Source organism: Poromitra crassiceps, assembly GCF_964638095.1.
Source record: "Poromitra crassiceps genome assembly, chromosome: 4".
Classification (NCBI taxonomy): domain Eukaryota; kingdom Metazoa; phylum Chordata; class Actinopteri; order Beryciformes; family Melamphaidae; genus Poromitra; species Poromitra crassiceps.
In genome coordinates, this window is record NC_139626.1 from 49423800 (window position 1) to 49439543 (window position 15744).

The following is a 15744-nucleotide window of genomic DNA, read 5'->3' on the forward strand; positions in this document are numbered from 1 at the left end:
ACTGACGGTGTAGTGGTCTGAGAGGCGAATCACAGGGCGAAGTCAGTCTTTCAGAAAGCTAATCAGACGGTGTGTTTTTGCGCCTCCTGGTGGGTGAAAACAGAAGTGGACTTCCAGGGTGGAAAAAGAATATCGGCACCGCAGCAGCGCCGCACTTTGCATGCAGGACAGTCGCGGGGCAGTCGTCCCACTTTGGCTGGCTGCATCTGTACATGCTGTTGGAGTCAGATTACATTAGGCTTTAGCTTTATACTATAACTTTAGATCAAGACTGGATTGGCCTCATCGTAGCGGAGAATACGAACGTGTCTCCTCCTGTTTGACGTTCTGGTGATATCATTCACCTTATATGGACCAAGAATGCGAGGCATCCGAATCGACGGTGACCGCATGGATAATGCAACTGCATTGGTTCTTTGGGGTCCTTGCTTACATAGTCCGCTAAAAGTGCCTGACGAAAGATTGAGCTTAAAATATGTTCATAGCTGGGTAGGTCCCGCTAGCATTGCTGCTAAGCTAGCATTGATGCTAAGCTAGCATGGACTTTTAGCTGTGGTAAAAAAAAAACACACACACATTTCCAGAGATGGCCCGCAGTGACAACAGAATACACACGCAGACTTAGCTAAGGGTCTTACCTACATGTGTATGAGGGGGGCATAATGTGTGCTCATAACATGTATAACTATAACGTTAGTTGCTGGTCTAACCAGAGACGATGAACAGTGGAGCCACACTGCAGCCCAGAGGGAGCGCTTGTAATTGACCCCGGCGCACGCTGAAACTGGCACGAGCGGGCGGAGTTTTTTCTTTCATTTCTTCCTCCATAAAAATGAACGGTGTTACCGGTGTGCATGTTATTGTAATCGGTGTATGCCCCACCACCGTGTAACACCGGTGACACCGACTACCGCGGCAAGCCTAGCTGGAACCCCTTAGGCCGTATAAACAATATGGATCGGTTTGTGGACTCGCGTTTTGAAGCCTCTAGTTTGACGTTTTTGGCCGCTGCCATCATGGTTCTTGTGCAGCTCGTGTTTTTTTTCCATAATCCACCAGCTTCCCACCCGCAGACACGGCCAATTGTGTCTGTAGAAACGTCTGACCAAGCCGGAAGTAAAGTACCGCTGCCGGGAATTGAACCCGGGTCTCGGCGGTCGGGTGCTTTTACCTTAGTGTCACGTGGTCACATCCGTCTTACGTCAGCACGCTTCCAGCGACATGAGTGCCAACAGGTATCGGGCGGCGGAATCTGACTAACTGGGCTGTTACAGAAGTCCGGCACGCCTCTTTTTTTTTGTCTTGGGGGCGTTAACCACTTTTCAAGAGTAGTGTTCCAGACGTAGATCACATCTACGTCTGGCTGCTGCGAGACTACTTTGACCCCTACACTACCCAAATGCCCCCTAACCTCTCTCTTGTCTATCTCTTGCACATCTATCTCATGCATCCGTCTTACATCTGTTCTCCCTCAATCCATTACTGTATAATGTGATTTCCCAGCCAACTGGGTAGACATGTCTCCACTGCAGGTTAGCCGGCACGCTGAAGGCAGGCGTGCCGGAGCGTAATCGCACCTTTAGCTCAGATCACGCGCAGCGAGACTTCCTCCTAACAGCTGAAAATGATCCGTCCATGCTCCCTTCCATACAACTCTGTGATGTCAGGAATACACCTCTGTGTGATGTCAGAGATACACCTCTGTGTGATGTCTCCTTCCATACACATCTGTGATGTCAGAGATACACCTCAGTGTGATGTCAGAGATACACCTCTGTGTGATGTCTCCTTCCATACAACTCTGTGATGTCAGGAATACACCTCTGTGTGATGCCTCCTTCCATACACCTGTGTGATGTCAGAGATACACCTCAGTGTGATGCCTCCTTCCATACAACTCTGTGATGTCAGGAATACACCTCTGTGTGATGCCTCCTTCCATACACCTGTGTGATGTCAGAGATACACCTGTGTGTGATGCCTCCTTCCATACACCTGTGTGATGTCAGAGATACACCTGTGTGTGATGCCTCCTTCCATACACCTGTGTGATGTCAGAGATACACCTCTGTGTGATGCCTCCTTCCATACACCTGTGTGATGTCAGAGATACACCTGTGTGTGATGCCTCCTTCCATACACCTGTGTGATGTCAGAGATACACCTCTGTGTGATGCCTCCTTCCATACACCTCTGTGATGTCAGGAATACACCTCTGTGTGATGCCTCCTTCCATACACCTGTGTGATGTCAGAGATACACCTCTGTGTGATGCCTCCTTCCATACAACTCTGTGATGTCAGGAATACACCTCTGTGTGATGCATCCTTCCATACACCTGTGTGATGTCAGAGATACACCTCTGTGTGATGCCTCCTTCCATACACCTGTGTGATGTCAGAGATACACCTCTGTGTGATGCCTCCTTCCATACACCTGTGTGATGTCAGAGATACACCTGTGTGTGATGCCTCCTTCCATACACCTGTGTGATGTCAGAGATACACCTCTGTGTGATGCCTCCTTCCATACAACTCTGTGATGTCAGGAATACACCTCTGTGTGATGCCTCCTTCCATACACCTGTGTGATGTCAGAGATACACCTCTGTGTGATGCCTCCTTCCATACACCTGTGTGATGTCAGAGATACACCTGTGTGTGATGCCTCCTTCCATACACCTCTGTGATGTCAGGAATACACCTCAGTGTGATGCCTCCTTCCATACACCTCTCTGACATGTTTTAATTCTCTGCTTTTTCTCCACCCCCCTGCGCCGCTCTCGTTCTCTTTTGTTCACTCGTTGTCTCTATATCAATATATTCTCCCTCTCCTGTCGCCCTCACTCCTCCCTCCATCGCAGTGGTGGGGTGTCTCTCATCTCGGCAGCAGCTAAAAATAGAGAAATGGAGAGAGAGAGAGAGAGAGAGAGAGAGATGGATGTAGATAAAGAGAGAGAGAGACATGGTGAGAGAGAGAGAGAGAGAGAGATACTTTGCTCTGTTAATAAGGAGGAAATAGGGAGTAGGAATGTCTGTGGTTACACAGTTGGCTTAGCATAGTGTGTACACACACATACATACACACACACGCACACACACATGCACACATACATACACACACACACACACACACACACACACACACACACACACACAGAGAGAGAGGAGTCGTGCCTCCATCTGTTTGAACAGCGGTATCAGAGGCTTAATCAGTCTCATTGCTCTGATCCTGGACCTGTAGCAGCCTGGAGATAAGTGCCTCCACCTGTTCAACTGCACCCCAGGTCACCGGCTCCACTGGTCTGGGAGCAGCAATTAAGTCGTGTGGGAAGCCGTCACCTGCCACCCGCCAAACGCTTGTAAATGTCATGGTTGCGGCTGACATGTTTGTCTGGTCTACAGCAGCAGCCACTTAGGCAGCTACCCAGCCGTCATCTGGAGGTCATATTAGATCCTGTGACAAACAAACTGGCAGGTGACATCAAAGCAGGATGTGACATCAAAGCAGGATGTGGCTGCAAGACTTTGCACTTTGTATGCCCTTTTTAAAGGGACATTCTTCTGATAACAAGCCCAAAACAATGACTACGTTTAGCCTACATGGACTGTTATAATCTGACTATAGGGATGTGGATTTTCGGTTAATTCTACTTTCGACTAACCGACACCCTTAATCGGTTAACCATCAGTAAAACTTTTTTTTAAAGACGTGAACTATTAATTAGTGGTGTGCCTTCACTCCTGCGCTCCATTCAGGCTTTCAGTCAGACGGCATTAGAGTGTGCGAATCCGGTACTGCAGTGCTTCCCAAACACTACCAAATCCACTTGAATTATTATTCTTATGCATTAGACCTATGTCTTATGTCATAGACTAATATCTGTTAACTCATTGAGTGCCAGCCACTTTTGGAGAACGGAAGCTCCCAGTGCCAGAGTTTCAGAGCGTTTTCAGTGATTTCTCGAGGCCCACAGAATATTGTGTGATATTACTATGTAAACACCGAACACACACAAAGAACGAGGAGACCCTGTTCTATCATCTGCAAAAAAAAGTTTATTGATACCATTTTCCGTTCTTTAGTTATGAGCCGGAGAAGATGGGCTGTTTTGAGCAAAAAGACAGTTTTCAAATTATAAGCTGAGATATTCAGCCTTTTGTGAAATGCAGCATTTCAAGCACATTCACTGACTCTAGCTAATATTTTCTGATGTAGTGACGTGGTGTAGTTCTGTGCAGCCTGCGTGCCCCACCCCCCTCTCCCCCCCTGAGCTGCAAACTCCTCCCCACACGCACCCAGTCTATTTTTCGGAGCCTCCGTTTTTGCGCCGGGCGGCTGACGGCGGCTCCCGGGCGGATCACAGCGCGACAAGGAAATGCCAAACGGGACTGCAGGAAAAGGTTTGGCCGTTCGGCGTCGGGTGCTGCCTTTCTGGCGGGTAATCGTGTGGAGAAACTATATGCAGACAGACAGACAGAGGCAGAGGAGCTCTGTTGTGTGCGCGGATTGACTGATGTTCGCAGCCCGACTTCAGCTGCAGACAGAGCAATCTATATGGCTCTGGCTGCAGCATGCATCGGTTTCTCTTTGATCACGGCTTTCTCCTGCAGTTTTCCGGACCTTTCTATAATCTGGAGAGCACTGTCGCCACCTAAGGGTTCTGTAAAATAGGTTAGACACATTCAATAGCTCCCATATTGTAAGAGGCGATGTAAGAGGCTTAGATCGACATCCCCCCGTCGCAATTGACGAACATGTTCGTCCTTGGCACTCTACGTTACTAAACGAAATGACGAACATGTTCGTCCATGGCACTCAATGAGTTAAGTGTTATTCTTGCATGGAGAAGAGCACTGCAGTCACTGTATTCACCTTATGTAGCCACCCCCATTTGACCCGGTTGTGTGGTCGTGTGACAACTTCCGGCTAAAAATAAAATAAAATAAAATGGCTGCGCTGCTCCAATATCAGCTAACTCTGAATTAACTAATAATTTAGCCAATTGTATGTAACATACCAAATAAAAGCAAACGGCAATGTCTAAGAATGCAAGGCCATGTAACTGGCTCGTTAATTCTCGCATTCCATTGAATTACGTTAACGTCTGTGGGTCTTATAGACGTAAGTGGCTCGCGCTGCGCTCGGAGGAGAGAGAACCATCTGAAGCTTTCTTTGTTGGAGTCCAGGTATGTTTTACAAGAAAGTGCTCGTCATTGTCGACGATAACGTGATCTGACCTGGCTAACAGTGGATACTCGCTTGCTTGCTGTGTACCGAGCTCAAAGTAGTAGGCTACGTTCTTTGTTTTACCCCCTGTGACGAAGCGTCTGGTCCCCAAAAGATAATCAGCTCGTGTCAAATCACACTCGTCACATTAACACCATACGTCTTTGCTCAGATAGATCAAGCAAAAAGTCTCAAAATGATGGGAGCGGCCTACCTCCACTGCATGTGCGACGACATCTCGACAGTCAGGTCTGTCTATGGCCGACCCAAGCAATGGTGTGGAGCTGGCCGTCGGCAGCTCCCCTTCAGTAGATTAGGGACGCTAAATATAACGAAGAAACGGACACACACACACTCACACCCACACACACACGTGAGAACAGAGAGGAAAACTGGAGAAGTGGGACCTACAGGAGCACTACATGCTTCCTGGTCAAACTAGCGAGGTAACAGAGAGAGCTCGCCCCACCTGAACTCGATGATTATAAACTCTAAGCCACTCCCACTTCCTGCTTTCCCTCTGATGCAAAGACGTAATATTAACATATTCAATTAGTACACAAGGGGGCGTCCGACAATACACGTCAATTTGCATGTCACTCTGTGACACCCCCTGCACTGTCCGCTACAAAAACAACTCTCTTCTTCTGGCGTTCTTTTGTATTTCGCGCCGTGACCGCCGGAAGTGTTAACACGACCCGGAAGAATTTGGCCCACCCTTATGTATGAACATAAGGTGAATAGGAGGGAGCGAGGGGCGCACGCGGGGGAGTGGCTCGCCTCGTCCTGCTCTCACACAGATACACACACAGACAGAGCCAGAGAGAGGAGGAGAGGAGGACACACAGTAAACACAAACGAGTAGGGGCATCACAGTGACCATGTGGAAGATGTTTGTTGCTTGAAACACGGGGGGCGATCGATCTCTCTAAACACTGAGCGAATGTAAATAGAAAGTATGGACCGGGTCCCGACTCCGGAGAAAGCCTAAGCGGAGAAATGCAGTTTCTCACTGCCTGCCTGCAGACCGCAGCGATGTTTGTCGCTGCCCATTCATTTTTGGATGCCATCATTTGTATTGGATCGCGTTGCCGTCGCCATGTATCCCAAGCATATGTTGCTGTAGTCTGCACGGGGCGTCGTCAGAGGACAAATGTTTTGTTTGTACAATTTACATCGTACTTTGTCGCCTTTCTGGACGAAATAGTCCCACAACGGGCTTTTTTAAAGGTCCCAATTCGTGCAGCTGTAACCTCTTAAAAACGTGTTTCTCTGGTCCATAAAACATGATTCTGGATTAATTTGTCGAAAATATAGCAACCCTGTTTGTTGTGACGGAGTTGTCACTTCCTCATCTCGTTGCGTCCCAAGAATGGTCTGTTTCTATAATATATTCAGAACTAACAGTTCCCATTGGCCGCTGAGGGAGAGCCCGCCCCAGGCTCCCAGCGGCCAATCAGATTAGCGTCTCTGTGGACCAGCACGCTAGGTTGTGTCCACAACTAACGCTATCGCTAACTTAACGGTTGCTACGCTAAAGAGGACATCTCAAAATGCCTAGACTTACCGAATGCACCTCCGCAGTTGCTGGATCACGTACAGTTGGCGTCGTTCCAGCTAGAAGTGTTCATTTTGTGGCTATAGACAAAATGGTGCAGGTAGCTTGTGTGAGAGAGACCCGCGCAGTATGCGTGAGGAAGCTCGTGACGTCCCGAATCGATACCCCGTCTGGGAAACAGAGTGTTTGGGGGTGTGGCTTGAAGGAGACTGCAGGGGGAAGCTGGATAGGGACAAATCCAACTGTGGCAGTTCTGAGGTTGTGACCACTCATTACAGGGAGGGCTGACAGCAGTATATATGCATTTACAAGTAAAAACAGCTTTTGCACGGAATGGGACCTTTAAACATACCTCGACATGTTCCTTTCTGTTTCACTCGTCTGCTCAAAGCAGAGAGGAGCAGAGGGGGGCGGGGTGTGTGGCTGTGACATGTGGAGCTGTGTGTGCGCGCTGCTTGATCAGACATCAGACAAGCAGGTGTGAATGAAAATCGACATCAACCATATATTTATTGCCAAATCAAGCTTTATTAACCCTTGTGCCATGTTTTAATATACTTATTATAACATTGCTTCCCACAAAGTAGGAAAAAAATAGCCAGATTGGCAACAATATTGTATGCAAATTAACATGCAAATTGTCAGTTTAACCGACATGCTTAACCGATCAAAGACGTTCTCGGCGGTTAAACGGTTAACGGTTAACGGTCGACGTCCCTAAATCTGACTATTGACCTCCTTACAAAATAAGCCAATTAGGCTCGGGACTCAATCCCAGAATGCAATGCGCATGAATCATCAATGAACCATCGCTAAATCGTTGAATTGTTACCTGATGGGTATGGAAAGATAGCACTCCAAAGCCTTCACTGAGAATGCAAATAGTGAGCATGGACCTATTAAAAATGACACAAGACGATTGTCAGAAAAATCAGTGAGGCGTCAGTGAGTGAGCTGTTGTAACTCAAAGGGTGCGCACGAACATGAAAGTACGGTGAGGCTGTTTTTATACACGTAATGATGACAATCTCACGAATTAATTAATCCTCTTGATTTTCGTTCTATTTAATAGGACAGACTCAGTTTGCAAAGCTGGTGAAAGATTCATTTTGAGACGTACCAACTACTGTGGCCAGTGGGGGGGCGGGGGGGGGGGTCGGCAGTAACCCTGCTGATAACACAGGCATTCAGTGTAACATTGATTGACGCGCCAACGAGTCTACCCTGTCATTTCTGAATGAGTTTCTGGATGCTTAATGTGATTAGCATGCGGAATGAGCTTTACACTGCAGTGTTTCTGCCTGAGCACTGCGGCTTCAGGAGCCAACTTCATCTGGAAGCACCACAGGCGTGACACTTCACTCCTCGTGCTGCTATGAGACTTCCTCATGGTGTGGTGTGGGAAAAGTTATCTTGTACAAATCAACTCTATTCTTTATTCAACATTTCGAGTTGATTTATTGTGATTTATCTACATAGTATAGTATATAATAATAATAATAATAATAATAAACTTTATTTGTATAGCACCTTTCATAACATAAAATGAAGCTCACAGTGCTTTACAGTAGGACCCAGATAAGAGCAACAGCAACAGATGCTGGTAAAACAACAAGAGGATCCAAAGTAATAACAGTCATGAGAATAAAAACAGAAATAGCAATAAAAGCAACAGTAAAACAATAAGACAATAAAAGCAAGGCACGGATAAAAAATCAATTAAAAGCCAGAGTATAAAAATAAGACTTAAGCTGCTTCTTAAAACTAACTATGGTTTGTGCTTCTCTAATGTGTACAGGTAGCTTATTCCAGACCGTTGGAGCATAGAAGCTGAAAACTGCTTCACCAAACTTAGTGTAAACTAAGTACTGTGCTGTAAATGTTGCACTGTGACAACAATATACATTTCCACACCTTTTTTGTTTTGATGATGTCACATGATGACAAAAGTTAGGCCAACTTCTGGGTTCTTCAGCTATTAGTTTGTAAGAACTGCTTGTATAGCAAAATATACTCTATATACTCTATTGTCACGATGATAAAACACATTCTCAAGCATTTTATAATGAAGCACATTGTTGTACTGTAGGCAGGGCTTCTATGTATGGATGTATGCATTATGCTTTAAGCTATGATTGGTAAAGGGTTCAGTCACAGGCAGCTTAACATATTCCCCACAGAGGAGATGAAGGCAGCACAGAGCCGAGCTGTCATTCAAATAAACGGCTACCGTAATTACTTACTGTAGGTTTACTGCCTGTTCTGTAGCATTGCTGCCAATTACTTCGCTTTATCGCCTGTAGCATTGCCACAAATGCGCTGTGGGATTCTACAGAAGCTGTGCTTGTTTTCTCTGCATTTGTTTAAAAATAAACAGCTATTTGTATTTTTCTGATTATTCGTCACAGATGGTTGTTGTTAGCAGCGTACAGTATCTTACCTGGGCCAGGACAGAATGATCCCACACAGTCCCAACTCTCCTCCATCCAATGAAGTTAGATCATTAGAGGGCCCTCCTGCCCCCCCCACAGTACCACAATAATTAATCTCTTAATTGGGCATTAAGACACCACCCCCTAAAAAAAACAAAAGATGTGAAGATAACAGATACAGACACAACTTGTTCTTCTTCTTCACTTTCCTAAAAAGCTTTTTGTGGCATTGAATCGCCCCGCCTTTTATTTTCCTCCAGACATCAGCCGACTGGAGAGCAGGAGTCTTTAGACCTGGGTAGACCTGGTCTCAGGTCTCCAGTAATGATCTCCAGGGGCTGTTGACCTGGTTAGACCTGGTCTCAGGTCTGCAGTAATGATCTCCAGGGGCTGTTGACCTGGTTAGACCTGGTCTCAGGTCTGCATAATGATCTCCAGGGGCTGTTGACCTGGTTAGACCTGGTCTCAGGTCTGCAGTAGTGATCTCCAGGGGCTGTTGACCTGGGTAGACCTGGTCTCAGGTCTCCAGTAATGATCTCCAGGGGCTGTTGACCTGGTTAGACCTGGTCTCAGGTCTGCAGTAATGATCTCCAGGGGCTGTTGACCTGGTTAGACCTGGTCTCAGGTCTGCATAATGATCTCCAGGGGCTGTTGACCTGGTTAGACCTGGTCTCAGGTCTGCAGTAGTGATCTCCAGGGGCTGTTGACCTGGTTAGACCTGGTCTCAGGTCTGCAGTAATGATCTCCAGGGGCTGTTGACCTGGTTAGACCTGGTCTCAGGTCTGCAGTAATGATCTCCAGGGGCTGTTGACCTGGGTAGACCTGGTCTCAGGTCTGCAGTAGTGATCTCCAGGGGCTGTTGACCTGGTTAGACCTGGTCTCAGGTCTGCAGTAGTGATCTCCAGGGGCTGTTGACCTGGGTAGACCTGGTCTCAGGTCTGCACTAATGATCTCCAGGGGCTGTTGACCTGGTTAGACCTGGTCTCAGGTCTGCAGTAGTGATCTGCAGGGGCTGTTGACCTGGTTAGACCTGGTCTCAGGTCTGCAGTAGTGATCTCCAGGGGCTGTTGACCATGTGTGGCTGTTCTGCAAACATCCCATCGTTACCAACATCGGTGGGCACACATCATTAGCCTGCGTTTTCACACTGCTAAACACTCATTAGTACTGACAAACACACACACACACATGCACACGCACACAAATGCGCGCACATAACACATGCCCGCACGCGCACACACACACCAGAGTCCTGCGCGGGTCTGATTTTCAAGACCCGGTTCCGCCCGGCCCCGCGACGTGCAGTACCGACCCCGCTCCGCAAACCCGCACATATGATCAATCAGTACCGCAACCCACCCCGCCCCGCAGACATGAGACCCGCCCCCCGACCCGGAACCGCATATATATAATAACCGTTAATCTGCAGTGCAAACATTTTGTAGTGAACCTAATGAAACTGCCACCCTTTCACACGAGAGGCGAACAGCAGTCTTTCTGGCCGAGACTCGTCAGCTGATGTAGCCTACGTTAATTAGCTTTTAGCAGCTGCTAGCTCACTAACCAGCTGGATAGCTCTGCTATCAGACACACAGACAGTTACAGCAAGCAAAGTGACTTACCAGCTATTTCCAATATGTCCGGTATAATCCATACTGCCTTTATGATTGCTGTTGGAGGAACGTAAATCCACGTTGGGATGAGACCTCTCCACTTTCACGCTATCCATCCATGACATGTTGTTGCCTGTTGCTATGAAAACAGCCAGTGTGTATGTTTGACTGGAAGCTAACGTTAGCCTACTATATTATCTGTCCGACTCGTATTGTCTCCAATCAATCACCTTGACCGCAGCTGAGTTTTGAATGTTTTGTGCAGTCAATATAGCGTCACACATTGCATAGTATGCGCATACTTGAAACGATGCCGGTTATGTAGCCTAAACAAAAGCGAAAACGTGCATCAGAAACTTTTCTCCTGTTCGAGTCAGACCAGCTGCCAGACACCCCCCCTGCCAGACACACCCCCCCCTGCCAGACACCCCCCCTGCCAGACACACCTCCTGCCTCCATCTGAGTGCAACAGAAAAACATACATGGCTCATACGTCGTCGTTGTTCCACCCGCCGCCCGTCCGCATTTATTAATTTTTACCCGCCGCCCGACCCACCAATTTACAGAAGTGTATTTTTTACCCGCCCCCCGCGTTTTTTTGCGGGTACCCGGCGGGGCCCCGCGGAACCCCGACCCGGTGCAGGACTCTGACACACACACACATACACGTACGTGTAAATGCAAAACACACAGTCCCCATTGATTCTGGCTGGTGAAATGTCAGAAGTGTCATTGCTTAAGTTACAGGGAAGCTCAGTGGAATAGTGATGGAAAAACCGTGCCAAATTTAGCTCAGAGCTGTGTGGTGTGTGTGTGTGTGTGTGTGTGTGTGTGTGTGTGTGTGTGTGTGTGTGTGTAGATAGGCTACCTGTTTATAGTGAGCAAAGGGTGGGGGAAGAGAGATACCCCTCCAGGGTAGAATGTGGGAGAGGAGAAGCCAAAATCTATAATAAAGTTGACGTGTGGCAGTCTGTGTGGGGCACAGGGCGCCTCAAAGGCACCATGACAGCTTACGTTACGTCCTTCAGCAAAACAAAAGGGACAAGAAGAACGTGACACAGGCGCTGTGTGCAACCATCAGCCCCCCCCTTTGTGTGTGGACCTAACGTTAGTTACCATGGTGCTTTTGAGGCGCTGTGTGCATATCACTGCGCCAGGCGTCCATGTTTGGAAAGAAGTTCCGGCTGTGTATTTAGTTTGAAAAGAAGCGTTTGATTTTGGATGATTGTCTCATGGCGTGGTGACGAGTCACAACATGTAAAAAACTCTCGTAACGAGACAAGCCCCGTCTTTTATTGTCACACGAACACCACAATACATGCATGTGGCCACAACACACTCATGCTGACGGTGGCCGGTGAAAAGTGTCCTCTGCATTTAACCCATCCAGGCATGTCCTTTCCTCCGGGGGGCAGGCCGGGAGCAGTGGTCGCTTTCTCGTACAGCGCCCGGGGATCAACTTCGGATGTTGTCGTCACTGGTCCGATGACGATGACGATCTGATCTTCTGCATGTTTTTAGTGGGGGGGTTATATACGGAGGAACCCCCTGGGGGAGCACGGGGAGAACATGCAAACTCCACACAGAGAGAAAGGCCCTTACGACGAGATACCCCACCTGGGCAGTAGGCACTGAAGATATGGGGGGAAAACAACCACAGCGCCCACAGTGTCCCAGGCGAGAATCGAACTCAGGACCTTCTGACTGTGAGGCGACAGCTCTACCACTGAGCCACCGTGCCCCCCACTGAGCCACCGTGCCCCTACATACTGTGTGAGCGTTTGGGCGCTGTTGGAATGTGTATTTTTGGTGACTGAATGGCGGGATGCTGCTGTGCCATTGACTATGTAGAGCTAAGCTCACTCACAGGAGAGTTACTGCACACACAGAGGAGAGAAAAGCATCTCTATTCTCAGTTTAATATCAGGAATGTGGCAACTAGGCGAAACTAGTAGTAACGTTAATGTGAATGAAACAGGGAGCTGATATTTAGTGTGATGTAGGCTATTTGTGTTGCACTGGCTGAAAGTGAACTTGTATTTAACACGGTGTTAAACAAAGGCAAGGCACATTGACTGGACTGCATCTAGCTATAGAGGGAAAAAAAGGAAAATAATCTCACGGACTGGAGTCTTCCTTCAAGTGCGTAACATTGTACACACTGTAAACCATGAACTTCATCAAATCAGTTTTTATGTTTGTGAGCATATTTGCAAGTATATTACAACTGTGTGTGCGCGTGTGTGTGTGTGTGGGTGGGTGTGTGTGTGGGTGGGTGGGTGTGTGTGTGTGGGTGGGGGGGGGGTTACAAGGTTGTGTGCAAGCTGTTGTGCCACTCCTTGCCCTTTCCACCAATCAGTTTGTGCCAGTGGGTGCATGGAGAGTGGAGTGGATGATAACTACACAAAGGGACGACAAAGTGAGAGAAAGATGGAGAGAGATAGAGAGAGAGAGAGAGAGAGAGAGAGAGAGAGAGAGAGAGAGGAAGGACTCGGTCGTGTGGAGTCTCCCTTTGCTTATTTCTGTTCTCAGTAATGCACTTGCCGTGTGTGTGTGTGTCTGTGTGTCCGTCTGTGTGTGTGTGTGTGTGCGTGCGCATGTGTGTCTGTGCGTGCGTGCGCGTGTGTGTCTGTGTGTCTGTGTGCGTGCCTGTGTGTGTGTGTGTGTATAATAGCTTTATTTCCTCCATGTATTGATTGGCTGGGACAGCATGTGGAGAATGCGTAACCAAAGTGACCTATAGCGCTGCCACAGACGGTGTCCTCTCATTTCCCCCTTTTCCTTTTCTCTCCTTATGTCCTCTTGCCTCCTCTCCTCTCCTCCTCTCCTCTCCTCTTACCTCATTTGCTCTCATCTCCCCTCCTCTCATCCTCTCCCCTCCTCTCATCCTCTCCCCTCCTCTCATCCTCTCCCCTCCTCTCATCCTCTCCCCTCCTCGCATCATCTCTCCTCCTTGCCTCTCCCCCTCCTCTCCTCTCTTCTCCCCCTCCTCTCCTCCTCTCCCCCTCCTCTCCTCTCCTCCTCACCCCCTCCTCTCCTCTCCTCCTCACCCCCTCCTCGCCCCTCCTGTCCTCTCCTCCCCTCCCAGCCCGAGGAGCTCACCAACGTCCTGGAGATCTGCAACATCGTCTTCACCAGCATGTTCTCCTTGGAGATGATCCTGAAGCTCACGGCGTTTGGCTCTTTCAGCTACCTGAGGAATCCCTACAACGTGTTTGATGGCATCATCGTCATCATAAGGTACAGCTCAAATGGTGTAAGATTGACTGCAACAAGTGCAACCATATTACTGGTTTATGTGTAGGCTTTTACACACATCATATTGATATCTTAAGGCACAACTGTACCAACACTGACATGAGTTGGACAAAAAGTACAAGTCAACCATGGTTATTGCAAGACACACTTCACTTAGTTAGAGAGAGAGAGAGAGAAAAAAAACATTATCCTACAATAAGAATGCAAAATCTGTGTGAATGAGTGAGTGAGCAAATTGTGTTCGGCCACAGCATTTGACGTGTGATCGCGGTTTAAGTGTAAAGAGCACCCGGCCTGCAGGTGGCGTCATGGAGCCAGATAGGCAACTAGGGCCGACTAAAGGGGGAAAAATGGCTAATTAGTGGCCCACAAATGAGTCAACACATGTTCAGCACCATGGAGAGCTCCATTCGTTAGCTACTGATGGAGCTCACCTGAGTGGAGGAGCACACCTGAGCAGTGTTGGAATCAGCCCGGGAAGTGGACTATGAAAACCGTGTGGGGGGAGAGAGGAGAGGCCGCATGCCAACTCTGTGCCCCAAGCCGCCAATGGGTATCAGAATCAGAGATACACTGCATCAGTATTCTGCTAGTGAGTTCTAAGTTTGAGGTGTTTTTACCAGTTAGAAGCCCACCTACTCAGTCGCCTCTCAAAGGCTGAAAGCATTCTCACCCACCACAGTTTGAAAACCACCATGACTAACATAACGATGATGACGATTACCATAAAAAAAAAAGTGTCTGCTTTATCACCGTCACTGACATAACAGTGTATTTGTTTTCCAAAACCTACTGTTAATCAATTTGATCCAAAATATGAATATATCTACAGACCTGTATGAGTAATCCGAACATAATGCTGTCAAAACTATTTGTAACAACATTCCGCATCATAAACCAGGGTTTTAAGTTTGAGTCCCGATGCAATGTGGATTTCCATTGTTTAGAACAGGCATATGAATTATGAGAAATAAAGAGTTTCATTACCATATATAAACATCATAAATATGTGATTTGGAAGATGATGAGCGATGGCACGAGAGTGAGCCGTAAACAGGATAGATTGGCTTTTATCATTGTACATTTTCTGTCATCTGGACAAAAAAAGTTGTGGTTTTTTAAATGTTGACTGATGAAATTCTGCTCGCGTCCCGTTCCCCCACAATGGATATATTTTGGAAAGAACTCAAGCAGTGAACTAATTCATGCCATGTATTGTCAAACTGCCACCCAGCAGATTCAACTGCACCACCTATGTATGTGTCACTCTGTTGCAATGCCAGAGCGCCAGCAGCAAGCGGGTTTTTGTATTTTGTTATCTGTGCGCTGCTGAGCTTCAGGTTGAGTGACTGTGCCTTTGATCTGCTGTTGTTTCTCCATCCATCTGCCTCTGATCCCCACAGATCAAATAGACATCAAAGCTACTCAAACGGAGCTAGATCAATAGACGCTAGATCAATAGCGCGGTCCATCGCAGAATCTACATCTCTCTTCTTATCTCTCGCCTGCCCTTCATCTATCTGAATGTCCTCCGCTATTCATGCCGTGTGAACGTTGGTCCCATTTGTTTTGGGGAAGTACCGGTTGTAAAGGTACCGGTACCAATATGGTACCGGTACCTTTACAGCCAGTACTTACCCAACCAAAATTACAA

The 15744-nt window shown here is 47.7% G+C and overlaps 1 protein-coding gene across 1 annotated transcript in view; it reads left to right on the plus strand.

Annotated features, from left to right (window-relative positions):
* Positions 1 to 15744, plus strand: part of LOC310775829 (voltage-dependent T-type calcium channel subunit alpha-1I-like) — a gene marked incomplete at its 3' end in the record, with an annotated part of 351343 nt that overhangs the window by 212984 nt on the left and 122615 nt on the right. The window contains exon 10 of the mRNA XM_083635957.1: positions 13921 to 14072. Coding sequence (XP_083492083.1) covers positions 13921 to 14072 — 152 coding nt within the window. The remainder of the gene's footprint in view (positions 1 to 13920; positions 14073 to 15744) is intronic.